A 13,310-nucleotide genomic window follows, 5' to 3' on the forward strand; every position below is an offset into this window, starting at 1 on the left:
ATGTCCTCTCTTTGTGTCCTATTTTGGATTAATCCAACGTTGTTTAATTCCATTTTTCCTCTTTTAACTTGTTAGATACACACATTTTATTCTTTTGAAGGTTACCTTGAGATTACAGTATGTATCCTTAACTGATTAAAAGCCAACACAAATTATTACTTTTACTATCCTCCCCCAATAATCCTAGAATCTTAAAATACTTGACTTCTTGAACCCTTCTCCTGCCTTTTGTGCTGTCATAGATTTTAGTTTTATATACATTTAAAAAACCTAAAACATTATATTATTGTTTCCATGTTTAATATTCATTTATATTTTACAAACAGAGTGACCCTGTATAACGTCCTTCATTCCTTCTCGCATTTCCATCTGGGATCAATTTCTTTCTGCCTATAGTATCTCTCTTTAGTATTTATCTTAACGCAGGTCCACTATTGACAAATTCTCCCAGGTTTCGTCTGAAAATGTCTTTATTTCATTTTCATTTTGGAAGGAAATTTTTGCTGGGAATAGAATTCTGGATTGGCAGTTTTTCCTCTTTCATTACTTTAAAGATGGCCATTTCCCTGTCTGCCTTTTTCTTTACCATTTCTTTTCAGATGTCACAGTCAGGTCAGCCGTATTATGGCTCCTTTAACAGCACCGTGTCTCCTTCCACCCTCCTGGTGATTTGAAGATTTTCTCTTTGCAGTAGGTTTCCACAGACTTATAACAATGTGCAAAGGTGTGTTACCTTTGTATTCACGCTGTGTAGGGTTTTCCAAGTTCTTTGCATCTTTAAGCTGCTGTCTTTCATCCTTTTGTAAAATTCTTAGCATAATCTCTTCAAATATTACTTCTGCCCCATTCTCTTTCTTCTCTTTTTGGGATTCCAATTCAACACGTTTCTTTTAACCACGTCCCACGTCTTTAATGTCCTTATGTATTTCTTTTGTACATTCCTTTTTCTGTGTGCTTCAGTTTGAGATTATCTACTGACTGCCTCCCTATTTATTAATCCTGTTTTATGCTGTAACCAATCTGCTAGGTTCTAGCCACAAGGTTCTAACTTCAAATATTGTACTTATTGTTCTAGAACATCCATTTGGTTCTTCATAATGAATTCAAATTATGCTGAAATTCACCATTCCTCCATCTATGCTATCCATCTTTTCCTCTATTGTCTTGAACATATTATTTATAGTTATTTCTAAGTACTTGTCAACTAATTCCAATATCTGATTCATCTGTGGGTCTGCTTCTATTCCCTTGTTTGTGAGCCACATTACCTTGCCTCTTAGATGTCTAAGAATTTTCTACTGTATGCTGAATACTGGAGAGTCTCTCTATATTATTTTCCACCTATAGAAAAGGACAGAGAGGGCTCCCCTTGTGCTCTGTTACACAGGTGGGGAGGGGGCTCATAAGCCACTAAGGGGTTAAGCTGGGCTGGGGCTCAGTTGCCATTTTTGCAGAACTGCGTCTGCCTCTGGTTTGCCCGCTTGCTAAGGCAGCCTCTCCATGGAGCGCAGTGAGCGCTCACTGTCTCCTCAGCCCCAGATTCAGTGCTGCCCTCCAGACGTCTTCACAACAGCTCTTTGGCCTCCTGCCTCATTCGGCTTCAAAACTTGGCATACATCTCAAGAGGGAGACTAACCACGTGTTTGGGGTTTCTCCAGTTTCACTTGTTTTTTTTCTCTAGGCCCAGAAACCTCTTCTGGTTTTTCTGTCTCCCAGAAGCAGCCTTCTGCCAGGGGACAGAGCTGGACTCTTCTCTGCCCACCACGGCTGGAATCAACAGCTGCCCCAGGCGATAAGCAGCTACAGATCGTCAGTGTCGGTGGACCACTCCCAGGGTTTCCTCTCAGGCCTGTTCAGTTTTCAGATTCCTGACACAGCAGGTCTACACTTCAGCACAACACGGTAGGGCAGTGGGGGATGTCAACGTGTCTTCTAGAAGCTGTTGGCTTCTCTCTCCAGCTCCCCTCCAAATGTCTCGTTGGGAAAACCAGCTGTGTGTTTGAGGGCCCCGCCTCCCACCAAGTCTCAGATTTGTCACTTCAGCAATGTGTGATCAGAAAACTTCGCTAGTTTCTCTTTCGCCCAGTAGTAGCCTTCTGCCTAGCGTCATCTCCAGAATCAGCAGGCTTCTGCAGAAAACCAAATGGCTGGTAATCCCCAGGGCACCTCTGAATGATTCTCTCATCTCTAGAAACTTAGCCCAACTAGATATATATACATATATATACACATCCCTCACTGCTTCCAGAGCATTCTAAAGCCTTTAAAAGTATGATTTTTACAGATGTTGTCACATCTCTAATAAACCACATATCATATCTTGTACTTCTAATTACTCTCAACGAATATTTGTAAGATATTTAGTAGTCTTAATATTTTCCAAAGGACAGTTTAAATATGCTTTTGAAAGAAAAGCATCAGTAAAACTTCTTACCTCTTCATAAAACTTCACCTGAGGGACAGCTTCATTAATTTCATTCAAACAAAAATCTTTAAATAGCAAGAAACCTAAAGGAAAAGAATAGAAAATTTCAGGGTGGGCAATAAATCGAATTTTTTTACCTCACAGGATGTTTTCAAAGGAATGTGTTCATACCTCAACCTCTTCCTCCCCTACCTTGAAAAAAGTAAATAAATAAAGATTTCAAGAGGCTAATTATACTCGAGAAGGAAACACTCCAGGTGAAGCAAGAGGACCACATACTGGGCTCCTTGGTCTGGGGTTCCTTCTCGACGGGCAGCCCCCCTCCCACTTTTTAAAAATGCACCATAAGCAGGGCTGGTGGTCACCGCCACTTAGAGCCACTGGTTACTAGAGCAAGCAGAAGGGTGACCACGAAGTCAGAGATACGGGTAGCGTGGGAGTGTTGGTTAGGGTTGCCATGGAGCTGATAAACACTGTGCCCACAGAAACAGGGCTAAACTCCCTAAAAAGACAGACAGACTTTCACAACCTTTCTAGCTGAATACTGGAGATACTATACTTTTCTCTCACCACTTACTACCCCAAAGTCCCTCAGAGTCCCCACCAAATGCCCCATGCCAGAGCACATTCCCAGATCATTCTTTGCTCCTATACAACTCCACGCTTCATCTTTAAACAACCAGTCCCTTATGCCTGGAATACCGCCCCCATGCACAGTGCCTGGTACACAGTAGGAGGCCAATAAATACTTGTTAACTAAATATATGTTTACGTGGGCTTTCCAACATGCCTCTGTGAGAGTACTGAGCATACTCCAATTAATTATCAGATTCATGTCTCCCACCCCATCTGCCAATGTATGTCCAGCTTAATGCCTAACACACAGGCAAGCTGAAAAGCAAGAATGAGGTTGAGTAGGACAAACTGTTACCACACTGAGGGTGGAGATACTGGAAGATTATAAAAAGTTAAAAACAACTGACAAAAACAAAACAAGCAAAGGATTGCTAGAAGAAACAGAAGTCACAGAAAGGAACTGAAGAAAGACTCACAGAAAGTCTACTTTGCAGAGAGAAGGCAGACCCGAATTCCCCAGGTGGGACGGACACAAAGGAAGCAGTTTTGACAAGATTTTCATTCCAGTTAGCGTCAGAATCATGTAACTTGAACTTGTCTGTTCTTGCTCCATAAATTCCCCTACATAGTTCCAGGAACATGACCTTTGAAAATGGCAGACATGGGGCTGGCCCGGTGGCACAGCAGTTAAGTGTGCACGTTCTGCTTCAGTGGCCTGGGGTTCGCTGGTTCGGATCCCAGGTGTGGACACAGCACTACTTGGCAAGCCATGCTGTGGCAGGCATCCCACATAAAAAGTAGAGGAAGATGGGCACAGATGTTAGCTCAGGGCCACTCTTCCTCAGCAAAAAAAAAGAGGAGGATTGGCAGCAGATGTTAGCTCAGGGCTAATCTTCCTCAAAAAAAAAAAAGAAAAGAAAATGGTAGATGCTTGCTCATTGGAACTAAAAGTATTAGGACAACTCAAGCTAAACGGGCAAGGCCAGCCTTAACCAGGGTTGGGGGCAGATCGGCAGCAAAAGCAGGGCCACACTAATCTTATCAAGGAACTGTGGTGAGGGTGAGGCCACATACGAAGGAGACAGGAAATTCAAGAGGCAGACAAGCAGGAAGAGCTGAAGATGCAAATCTCTACCCATTCGCACGTTAATATTTTTATTTTTAAGTAAGAGTATTGGTTGTCTTTTCGTTCTCATTCATTTCACAGTAATTTCAATCCCCCTTGTCATTTCTTCTCTGACTCATGAGTCATTCAACAATGTATAGTTTAACTTCCAGATATTTTGGGGGTTTTCTGGCACGTATGTTTCTGATGCTGACTTCTGTTTAATTCTGTTGTGGTCAGAGAACAGATTCAATATGATTTCAATGCTTTTAAATTTACTGAAACTCGGTTTGGGTCCCACATTTGCTCCATCTAGGTGAATGTTTCGGGTGCACTTGAAAAAACAGCAGCGTATAGGGCGGAGCATTTCATTAAGCAAAATAAAAAGGCAATTAAGCCAAGTTGGTCGACAAGGTTGCCCGGGTCTGTCCTCTCAGCCCTCACTGCATAAATGTCTGTCTGTTTATTTTATGCATGATCGACAGAGGACTGTTAAAATCGCCATTTGTAATTGTGGATTTATTCATCTTTTTTCAGTTCTGTCAATTTCTGCTTCATGTATTTCTTTTTCTATTTTTGGAACCGAAAAACTAAAATGAGAATCTGAATTTAGGTATTCTGATCATATTAGAGACGTCTTTAAAATGTCTAAATGACAAAACGAAATAACACGATGCATGGACCACTAGATTCTGACGGCCCTTGGAAGCAGATGGAAAGTGTTTCATCGCGCCCTCTCACGGCCTCCAGAATCTAGTCCCTACTTTCTTCTCCAGCCTTGTTGCTAGATTCTGTCCCGAGCTCACGTGTCTCAGGCCAAGTGCCTGTATTCTAGTTTCTCTAACACCAAGTTCAATCCGTTCTCAGGGGTTCTAACTTGCTATCCCCACTTCCTGAAACTCTGTTTCCCTGGGTTTTAGGAACCGTCAGAGCTCAGCTCACATGTTCCTCCTCCTCAGAAAGGCCCTCTGTGATCCTCAGTCGCTCTCATCTCTCATCCATTCCTCTCTCTCTCTCACAAACACATGCGCGTGCACGCCCACGTGTTCGCGTACATACACACACAAACACTGACAACTTGTTTACAGCACTTACGACTACCAAAACCTACCATATGCCTATGTTTTTTACTTCTTTATTCTCAACCTTCCCCACTGCGAGGTAAGCTGCATATGGACAGGCTGTGTATGTCTCATTCTCTACTGCATTTGCAGTGACAAAAACACCGACTGTGACACACAGTGAGCTCAGGAGAAAGGACAAAGAAAGGAAGGAGGAAGGGGAGGAGAAAGGCAGGCAGGAAACAAGGAAAGAAGAAAGGAAGAAAAAAGGGAGGGGGCAAAGAAGAAGGATGAGGGGGAGAGGGAATAGAATAATAAACATCTGACTTCAAATGTTTTTACCCATTTCTTTAATGCAATTTCCATTGTCAATGTGTAGGATGAGCCAAAAGATTATTTGAACATTCTACAGTAGAAAAAATTCAGTATTTTCCTCACATCTGTACATAAACTGGAGCTTTACTTTCTATCACAGCAGTTGCTAAAAATGGAGCAGCAAGAAGAAAGATATTTTGGCTTTTGGATAAATTTTAGATCATTGTGCTCCAGGCTGAAAGCAATTCACCTTCATCAGGCTTAAATTACATAAAAAAACAAATGAAGCATTACTCAGATTAGAACAAGAGCTAAAGGGCAAAAATAAGGAAACAATTTGCCTAACAAGTTCACTTCATCAGTGCAATTTCTCCAGATTTTAAAGAATAAAAAACAGGGCCCCAACACCTGCTTACTAGATAATTATGGAATGTGTTTGCCCTTGTTTCTTTATTGAACCACTGCAAATTGCCTGAATACTGATTAACTTTTGAGTGTCTATAACATCCAGGAAAGGCAAATGATCCCAATTTGCCACCACAATATTTTGCAAAAGTTAGTGGAAAGAATTGTATTGCAATTTTTTTTTTTTTTTTTTTTTGCTGAGGAAGACTAGCCCTGAGCTAGTATCTATTGCCAATCTTCCTCTATTTTGTATGTGGGTCACCACCACAGCATGGCCACTGATGAGTGGTGTAGGTCTGTGCCCGGAATCCAAACCCGTGAACCCAGGACACCGAGGTGGAATATGCTGAACTTAACCACTATGTCAATACACAGGTCAGCCCCTGTATTGCTTTTTATAAAATATCAATTAAGAACTTCTGAAAGTATTAAATATAAGTGGTTTCTATGAGAAATTCTGCAATTTAACCTCCTAAAAAATTTAAAAGGGGAAAAGAGAAATACGAAAAAAATCCCTTAAGACATAAGATTCAAACACTAGGAAGGAGGAGAGATTGTGTAACTGCTAAAAGTTCCTACCAACATCGACTGATTTGACACAGCCCTCACTGAGTGCTGTCTAGGAGCCATTGCGCTAAGCACCGAGATGCAATGGTGTAGACAGAGTTTTTCTCAAAAAGGGCTTAAGAGCTGATGTAAGGTACGTACAACAAAGAAGTAAACAAATAAAACAACTGTAATTTATGGTAAATGATATAAAGGAATTAAATATGATGCTGAGATGGATGATAAAAAGAGGACAATGTATTTCACATAGAATGTCCTTAAGACCTTTCTGAACTCTGAGATGACAAAGCACAAAGTGTTTCAGATTAAGAAAGCCTAGAATGCCTGATTTCACACCTTCGACTCCATATTGTATTAGAAGTCTTAGCCAGTGCAATAAGGTAAGAAAAGGAAATAAAAGTTACTCAAAGTGGAAAGGAAGAATTAAAACCGATTCTGTTCATAGACAATCTGGTTATCTACATGGGAAACCCCAGCTACCAAGTAACTACTGGGACACACAGCGAATGCAGCAAGACCACAAAATACAAGGAGATGAGAATCAATGACATTCCGATATACTTGTATCACACAATTTTAAAATGGAATTTTCAAACAAGACCATTTGTAATAACATCAAAGAACAATCCAAACTTAGGAATAAATAAATAAGAGACATGCTAAGGCCATGAGCTGAAAACTACAAAATACTACTGACGGAGATTAAAGAAGATCTAAATAAAGAGAAACATACACTCAGTGTATGGACTGGAAGACCCAGTACTGGTTCAATGTTCACTCTCCCCAAATGGATCTCTAGATTCAGTGCAATCCCGATCAGAATTCCTGCAGGCTTTCTAAAGAAACCGACAAGCAGTTTCTAAAATGTATACGGAAACGCAAAAAATCTAGAACACCCAAAACATCTGGGGAAAGAAGAAAAGGTTCAAGGACTTAGACAAGTGGATGTCAAGATTCATTACACAGCCACAGGAATCAATACACTGGGGTCCTGGCAGAAGATTAAACAACGGAACAGAATAGAGGGCCCAGAAACACACCCTCATTTATATGCAGTCAACTTTTGTCAACAAAGATACCAAAGCAATTCATTGGGAAAAAGAAGTCTTTTCAACAAATGGTGCTGGAAAACCTTATATTCAAATGGGGGGAAAAAAGGAAAACAACTCTTAGTTCACACCTCACAAAGAATGAAATTAAGATTGATCATAGAGCTAAATGTAAAAGCTAAAATTATAAAGTTTCTAGAAAATATATAGAGTATCTTCACAGGAAATATTTATGCAGCAGATTTCTCAGGCAGGATACAGAAAGAAATGATAAATTTGATTTTAGCAAAATTTAGAACTTGTGCTCATTAAAAGACATTTAAGAAAACAGATCACCCACAGACTGGGATAATATATTACAAAACTTAAATCTGAAAAAGGCCTGTACCCAGGTTATGTATACATTAAAAAAACACAAAACAACGGGGCCAGCCTGGTGACGTAGTGATCAAGTTTGTGCACTCCGCTCTGGTGGCCAAGGTTCGTTCACAGGTTCGGATCCTGGGCACAGACCTAGCAACGCTCGTCAAGCCAAGCTGTGGCGGCATCCCACATAAAATAGAGGGAGACTAGTACAGATGCTAGCTCAGCAACGGTCTTCCTCAAGCAAAAAGAGGAGGATTGGCACAGATGTTAGCTCAGAGCCAATAGTCTTCCCCCTCCCCCCAAATAAAAACCTCTTACAAATCAATTTTTAAAAGGAAAAACAGCCTAATATGAGAACAGGCAAAAAATTCAAACACTTCACAAAGGAAGAGACACGAACAGTCAACAAACACAAGAAAAGCACTGTGCAACCACTATAACGGCAAAGTCAAAAAGACTGACAACGTCAAATGTTGGCTCCAGAACTCTCACTCGCTGAGCAGCTGTCGGATGGTTTGGACTCCTCGTGCCTCTGAGTCAACAGGCAAGGAACAGAGTTACTGTGCTGGCGGGGGTGACTGATCCTGACTACCAGGGGGAGGCTGGTCTGCAACTCCATGACTCCACCGTGGAGGGAAGGGAAGAAAGGAGCAGAGGAGGGAGGAGAAAGAAGAAAGGGAGGAAGAAAGAAAGAGAAAGGAGGGAAGGCACTTTCTTAGAGTCAAATGCCGACCAAAAACTCTGGAAGGAATGATGGAGTCAGAAAATCAAAAGGTGCCAAAGCTAGTGGGTCAGAGTTTGATGAGGACCAGACTATCCACACAGGCTCAGAAGGAACGTCCTATAAATCACTGGTGACTTACAAAGGGGAGCTCGCACCTGCAGAGGGGAGGACCCTGGCAGACACCCACCTCAGGAGGTGATCAGAATTAGCATCGCCAGTACTGGGACAAAACAAAGTCACAGTGCATGAGAACAACACAGCCATCTGCCGTCTTCCTGACAAGAAGCATGATCTGAATCTAAACTGTTATGAAACTTTAAACAAACCAAAATAAAGAGACATCACAAAACAGCTGGCCTGTACTCTGAAAATGTTACAGTCAAGAAACCCAAAGACGGCTGAGGAATTCCCCAGACTGAAGGAGACAGAGAGAACCAGGGCTGGGTACCGTCCGCGGGGTCAGGCACCCACCGGGGGTCTTGGAACGCGTCCCCCGTGGATAAGGGGGGACTGCTGGAGTGGCTGTCCGTGGGCCACAAACTGGGATCTAAAGTTTCTAGAAGCCAATGCCTGATCATTACACGGCCCTCACTATCTACAGGACGTTCTTCACAAAGCACAAGTTTGCACGGGAGATAAAATCACGCACACACAGAGGCATGGGACGAAATGAGTAATGACAAAGCTTCTCGGTAATGCAGGGGTCGGAAGCAACAACTCCGACACATCCAGGATACACAATACTCTTTGAAGCGAAAATAAAGGAAATCTTAAATGATAAATAGAAAGGCAAACTCGTAAATGAAGAAAATAAAAGCATACACGTATAAAAACTGAAAACTCCCATCGGGTGTGCCGTCCTTCCCAGCTGAGTCTTTCTAACCTAAACTCCCAATGAATAATTCTCCCTTTCATTTCTTCCGAGTTCCAACAGGACTAAATAAATACAAATTGAAATGAATATTTAATTATATTTACTTATTGCAATGTAAACCTTAAACCTATTTATTTTTATTTGACTCTACTTATCAAACTAGAACTTGCACTTCTTGACTGCAAACTTCACAGAAAGAGAAAATTATCAATGAAATGTAACTTAGGAATATTGTAAATAGTGAGGTCTTCTAAAATGCAAGTTACCCATCCCAGCCTCAATTTAAATTCCTCACAGATGTGTTCAATAAAATATTCTCAGATTAATTAACGAGATCATTCATTTAGACAATGGGGAGATTTGGGGCCCTGAATATTAATAGTCCAGTTGACAAAAGCACAGATGGTACGGAAGGTGGCTGAAGAAGAATCCACAATTTCCCAAGCAATTGGCTCTTAACTCAAAAGGAAAAGCAAAAGAAACTGGGCCTGGGAGGAAAATGTGAAAATACAGCGGCAAGAAAACTATTTCCAAACCCTTCGAATAGTTGGGTTACTTTTAGCCTTTTAAAAAATTTTATTACGAAATGATAGAAAAGACAAAGTTTCCGGCTCTGCCACACGCTCTTTCCAGACTGTGGGCCATGTTTTCATTTATCACAGTTCTGCGCACATCTGATCATAAACAAACTAACTGACAATTAAAGTGAGATTTAACATAATTGAAAGTGAAGTAGAAATATTATGCCAATATGCCATCTGATTTATGTTTCCCAAAGACTCCTCCAAGAACAATGATTAAAATTGGCATTAGGGAAATCAGAGTCTGCGGGTCCAACCCAGATTAAACACGGCCGGGACAAAATGGGGATGGGGTTGGACATGCCAAGTCTAACCACAATTTTCACAAGGAAGAAACAGAATGAGAGTCAACCAATTTACACATGTGTGTTCAGTTGGTAATAATTCAGGAGGCTATGCACTTGTATTTGAGCACTTGTCTATAGCAGTATTTCAACAAAGGTTTATTTAAAACAAAAGAGAATCAGGGGCCAGCCCCATGGTGTAGTGGTTAAGTTTGCACGTTCCGCTTCAGCGGCCTGGGGTTTGCAGGTTCGGATCCTGGGCGTGGACCTACACACCGCTTATCAAGCCATGCTGAGGTGACATCCCACACACAAAATAGAGGAAGACTGGCACGGATGTTAGCTCAGGGCCAATCTTCCTCACCAAAACAAAAACAAAAAAACACAAAAGAGAATCAACCAATAAGTATTTATAGCATGGTACTGTAAGTGTGAAATGTAGAGGTTCTCAAAACAATTATACTCTGATTGGAGGCATGGACAGATAGACATAAAGATAACACTTCATCGCATAGCATTAGTTAAGTGTCACATTTACTTTGTAGGGACAGATGCATTCCTTCCTTAGATCACCAGACAGCAACCTCACCAGGCTCCCGGCCACTCATCCAGTCTCTGTTCCGATTCATGCCGCACGCTGCTGCCCCAGACCCGATCATGCCGTCCCCCTGCTTTGGAAATTCTCCTTGTAGGTGGCCCAGAATGCTGGCTAAGACCCAGCCTCCTTTGTCTGCCCCGTGGTGCAGACCACACTCTGCCCCACAGCCTCCCCTGCACAGAGGCGCAGCATGCACCATGCCCGCCCGCACGGCCGATGGGAGCACCTGTCACTTGACATGCCACGAGCCCTCCGCACCTTCACACGGACTCCTCTAAGTGAAACACACTCCTCTTCTCTCCGCACCCACTCCCTTCCCACCAGCCACCTGACAATTCTCCTCCACCCACTTTCCACTGTCTTTCTCACAACCATCCCTCTTTCTCACATTCCCTCCAGACTTTATCTGGTTAACGCCCACCTCACCTTGAGGACTTCAAATGGGCATCACGTAAGGTAGTCAAGTCTGAGGGACCCCACCCCAGGCTAGGGGGAGGCGCTGCCCCTCTTCTCTGCTCCCATAGCCTGGCGTTCTTAGACCTTTCAAAGCCTTATCTCAGTATATTTCAATCTTCTGTTTTTATTTCACAAATGGCTAAAATGGGTCAAAGTGTTAAAAATACATTACAAGGTATCAAGTGACAAGCTTCTTTCCCATCCCCGTCCCCCGTCTTCCCAGTGGTGCGCCACCACCACCACCTCCAAGGGGACCACGGTTACTGGCTCCTGGTACGTGTCTTTTCGGGGAAGTGGTGGGGTCACTTCCGGGCCAGGGCTGTTAGGAAATCAGTGCGACTTCTTTTCCCTCTTTCACACAAGTCCTGAGGGACACCAGCACCACCACATGGAAAGAGCTTGGCACCCAGAGGGAAACCTCCCACTAACCCAAAACACCGGCCCGCGCTGTCACCAGATGAGAAAGAAACCTCTGTGTGTAGAGGCCCTGACATCCCACGTCTCTGTTACAGGCGCACATGTCAACTTCTAACACGACACGGAGGCAGGTCTGAATACGAACTCTTATCTTCCACCATGCTATGCCATCAGCATTTTCCCACAATAGTAGAACCCTGGAGACCTTTCTAGACTCGTCAAGAAGAGCTCCTTGCTTCCTCCTCACGGCTGCATGGCATTCCATCGTGCGGAGTATCACTATTTATATGACTCGTCCCTAATGATGAACATTTGCGTTGTTGCAAATATTTCGCTTTTACAGAACTGCTGCAGGAAATAATCTCCGCCATACATCATGTCTCACGTGTTCAAGTACATCTGTAGGATACACTCCTCAGAGGGAAACTTCAGAGCTCAAGGTTACACAGACATTCTGTTCTTTTCCAGACCTGGCCCAAATAGCCCCACTGGAGTAGGACCTGTACATAGTCCCACCAGCAATGGCACAGAGGACCTGTTCTGAAACCCGCAGCCCCATCAAAAGTATTACTGGGGGCCAGCCCAGTGGCGCAGCGATTAAGTGCGCACATTCTGCTTCGGCGGCCTGGGGTTCACTGGTTCAGATGCCAGGTGCAGATATGGCACTGCTTGGCACGCCATGCTGTGGTAGACGTCCCACATAGAAAGTAGAGGAAGATGGGCACGGATGTTAGCTCAGGGACAGTCTTCCTCAGCAAAAAAGAAGAAGACTGGTGGTGGATGTTAGCTCAGTGCCAGTCTTCCTCAAAAAAAAAAAAAAAGCATTACTGAACTTTGGGATCTTTTGCCAATTTGAAAGATAAAAAAATAAAATCCTATTTCAGAGTAACTTTAATTTGCCTTTCCCTTATTTTTTTAGTGAGGTTGAAATCTTTTCAAATGTTTAGGGTCCGTTTGTTTTTGCTTTTTATTTATTTATTTTGGGGTTTTTTTTTTGTTGTTGAGGAAGATTCACCCTGAGCTAACATCTGCTGCCAATCTTCCTCTTTTCGTATGTGAGCCACCACCACAGCATGGCCACTGACAGACAGGTGGTGTGGTTCTGCACCTGGGAACTGAACCTGGGCTGCTAAAGCAGAGCGTGCTGAACTTTAACCACCAGGCCATCAGGGCTGGCCCTGTTTTTCCTTTGTAATGGCCTGTCTGCATAGTCTTTGCCTGTGTCTACCCTGGGTTCTGGGTCTTCTGCTCACAGGTGTCTAGGGCCCTTCTGCTTTGGGGTTTGCCATCAGGTCGGCTGCTCCAAATCTTCCAGCTCTCCACCTCTCGGGTCCTTGGCCCCGTCGGGTGATCCACACATCCATTTCTGGTTCCTTGTTATATTCCTGGCGTTTATGGAAACACCTCTAGCATTTCCCTGTCACACACGACACCAGCCTCTGGAATAGACAGCTGGCATCATGTTAAGATGTCAGTATAAGTCTTGTTATTTACTTGACGGCTCCAC

General features: G+C 43.0%; 1 protein-coding gene across 15 annotated transcripts in view; it reads right to left on the reverse strand.

Moving 5' to 3' along the window:
- The window catches only part of GRK3 (G protein-coupled receptor kinase 3), a 129,670-nt gene that overhangs the window by 75,471 nt on the left and 40,889 nt on the right, over window positions 1-13,310 (reverse strand). For 11 of the 15 annotated variants that reach the window (XM_070275120.1, XM_070275123.1, XM_070275125.1 and 8 more), the window contains 1 exon segment: window positions 2,435-2,508. The exons of the other annotated variants lie outside the window; for them this stretch is intronic. In XM_070275120.1, the coding sequence (XP_070131221.1) occupies window positions 2,435-2,508 (74 nt within the window). 15 annotated transcript variants of the gene reach the window in all.

Source organism: Equus caballus, chromosome 8 (assembly GCF_041296265.1).
Source record: "Equus caballus isolate H_3958 breed thoroughbred chromosome 8, TB-T2T, whole genome shotgun sequence".
Lineage (NCBI taxonomy): Eukaryota > Metazoa > Chordata > Mammalia > Perissodactyla > Equidae > Equus > Equus caballus.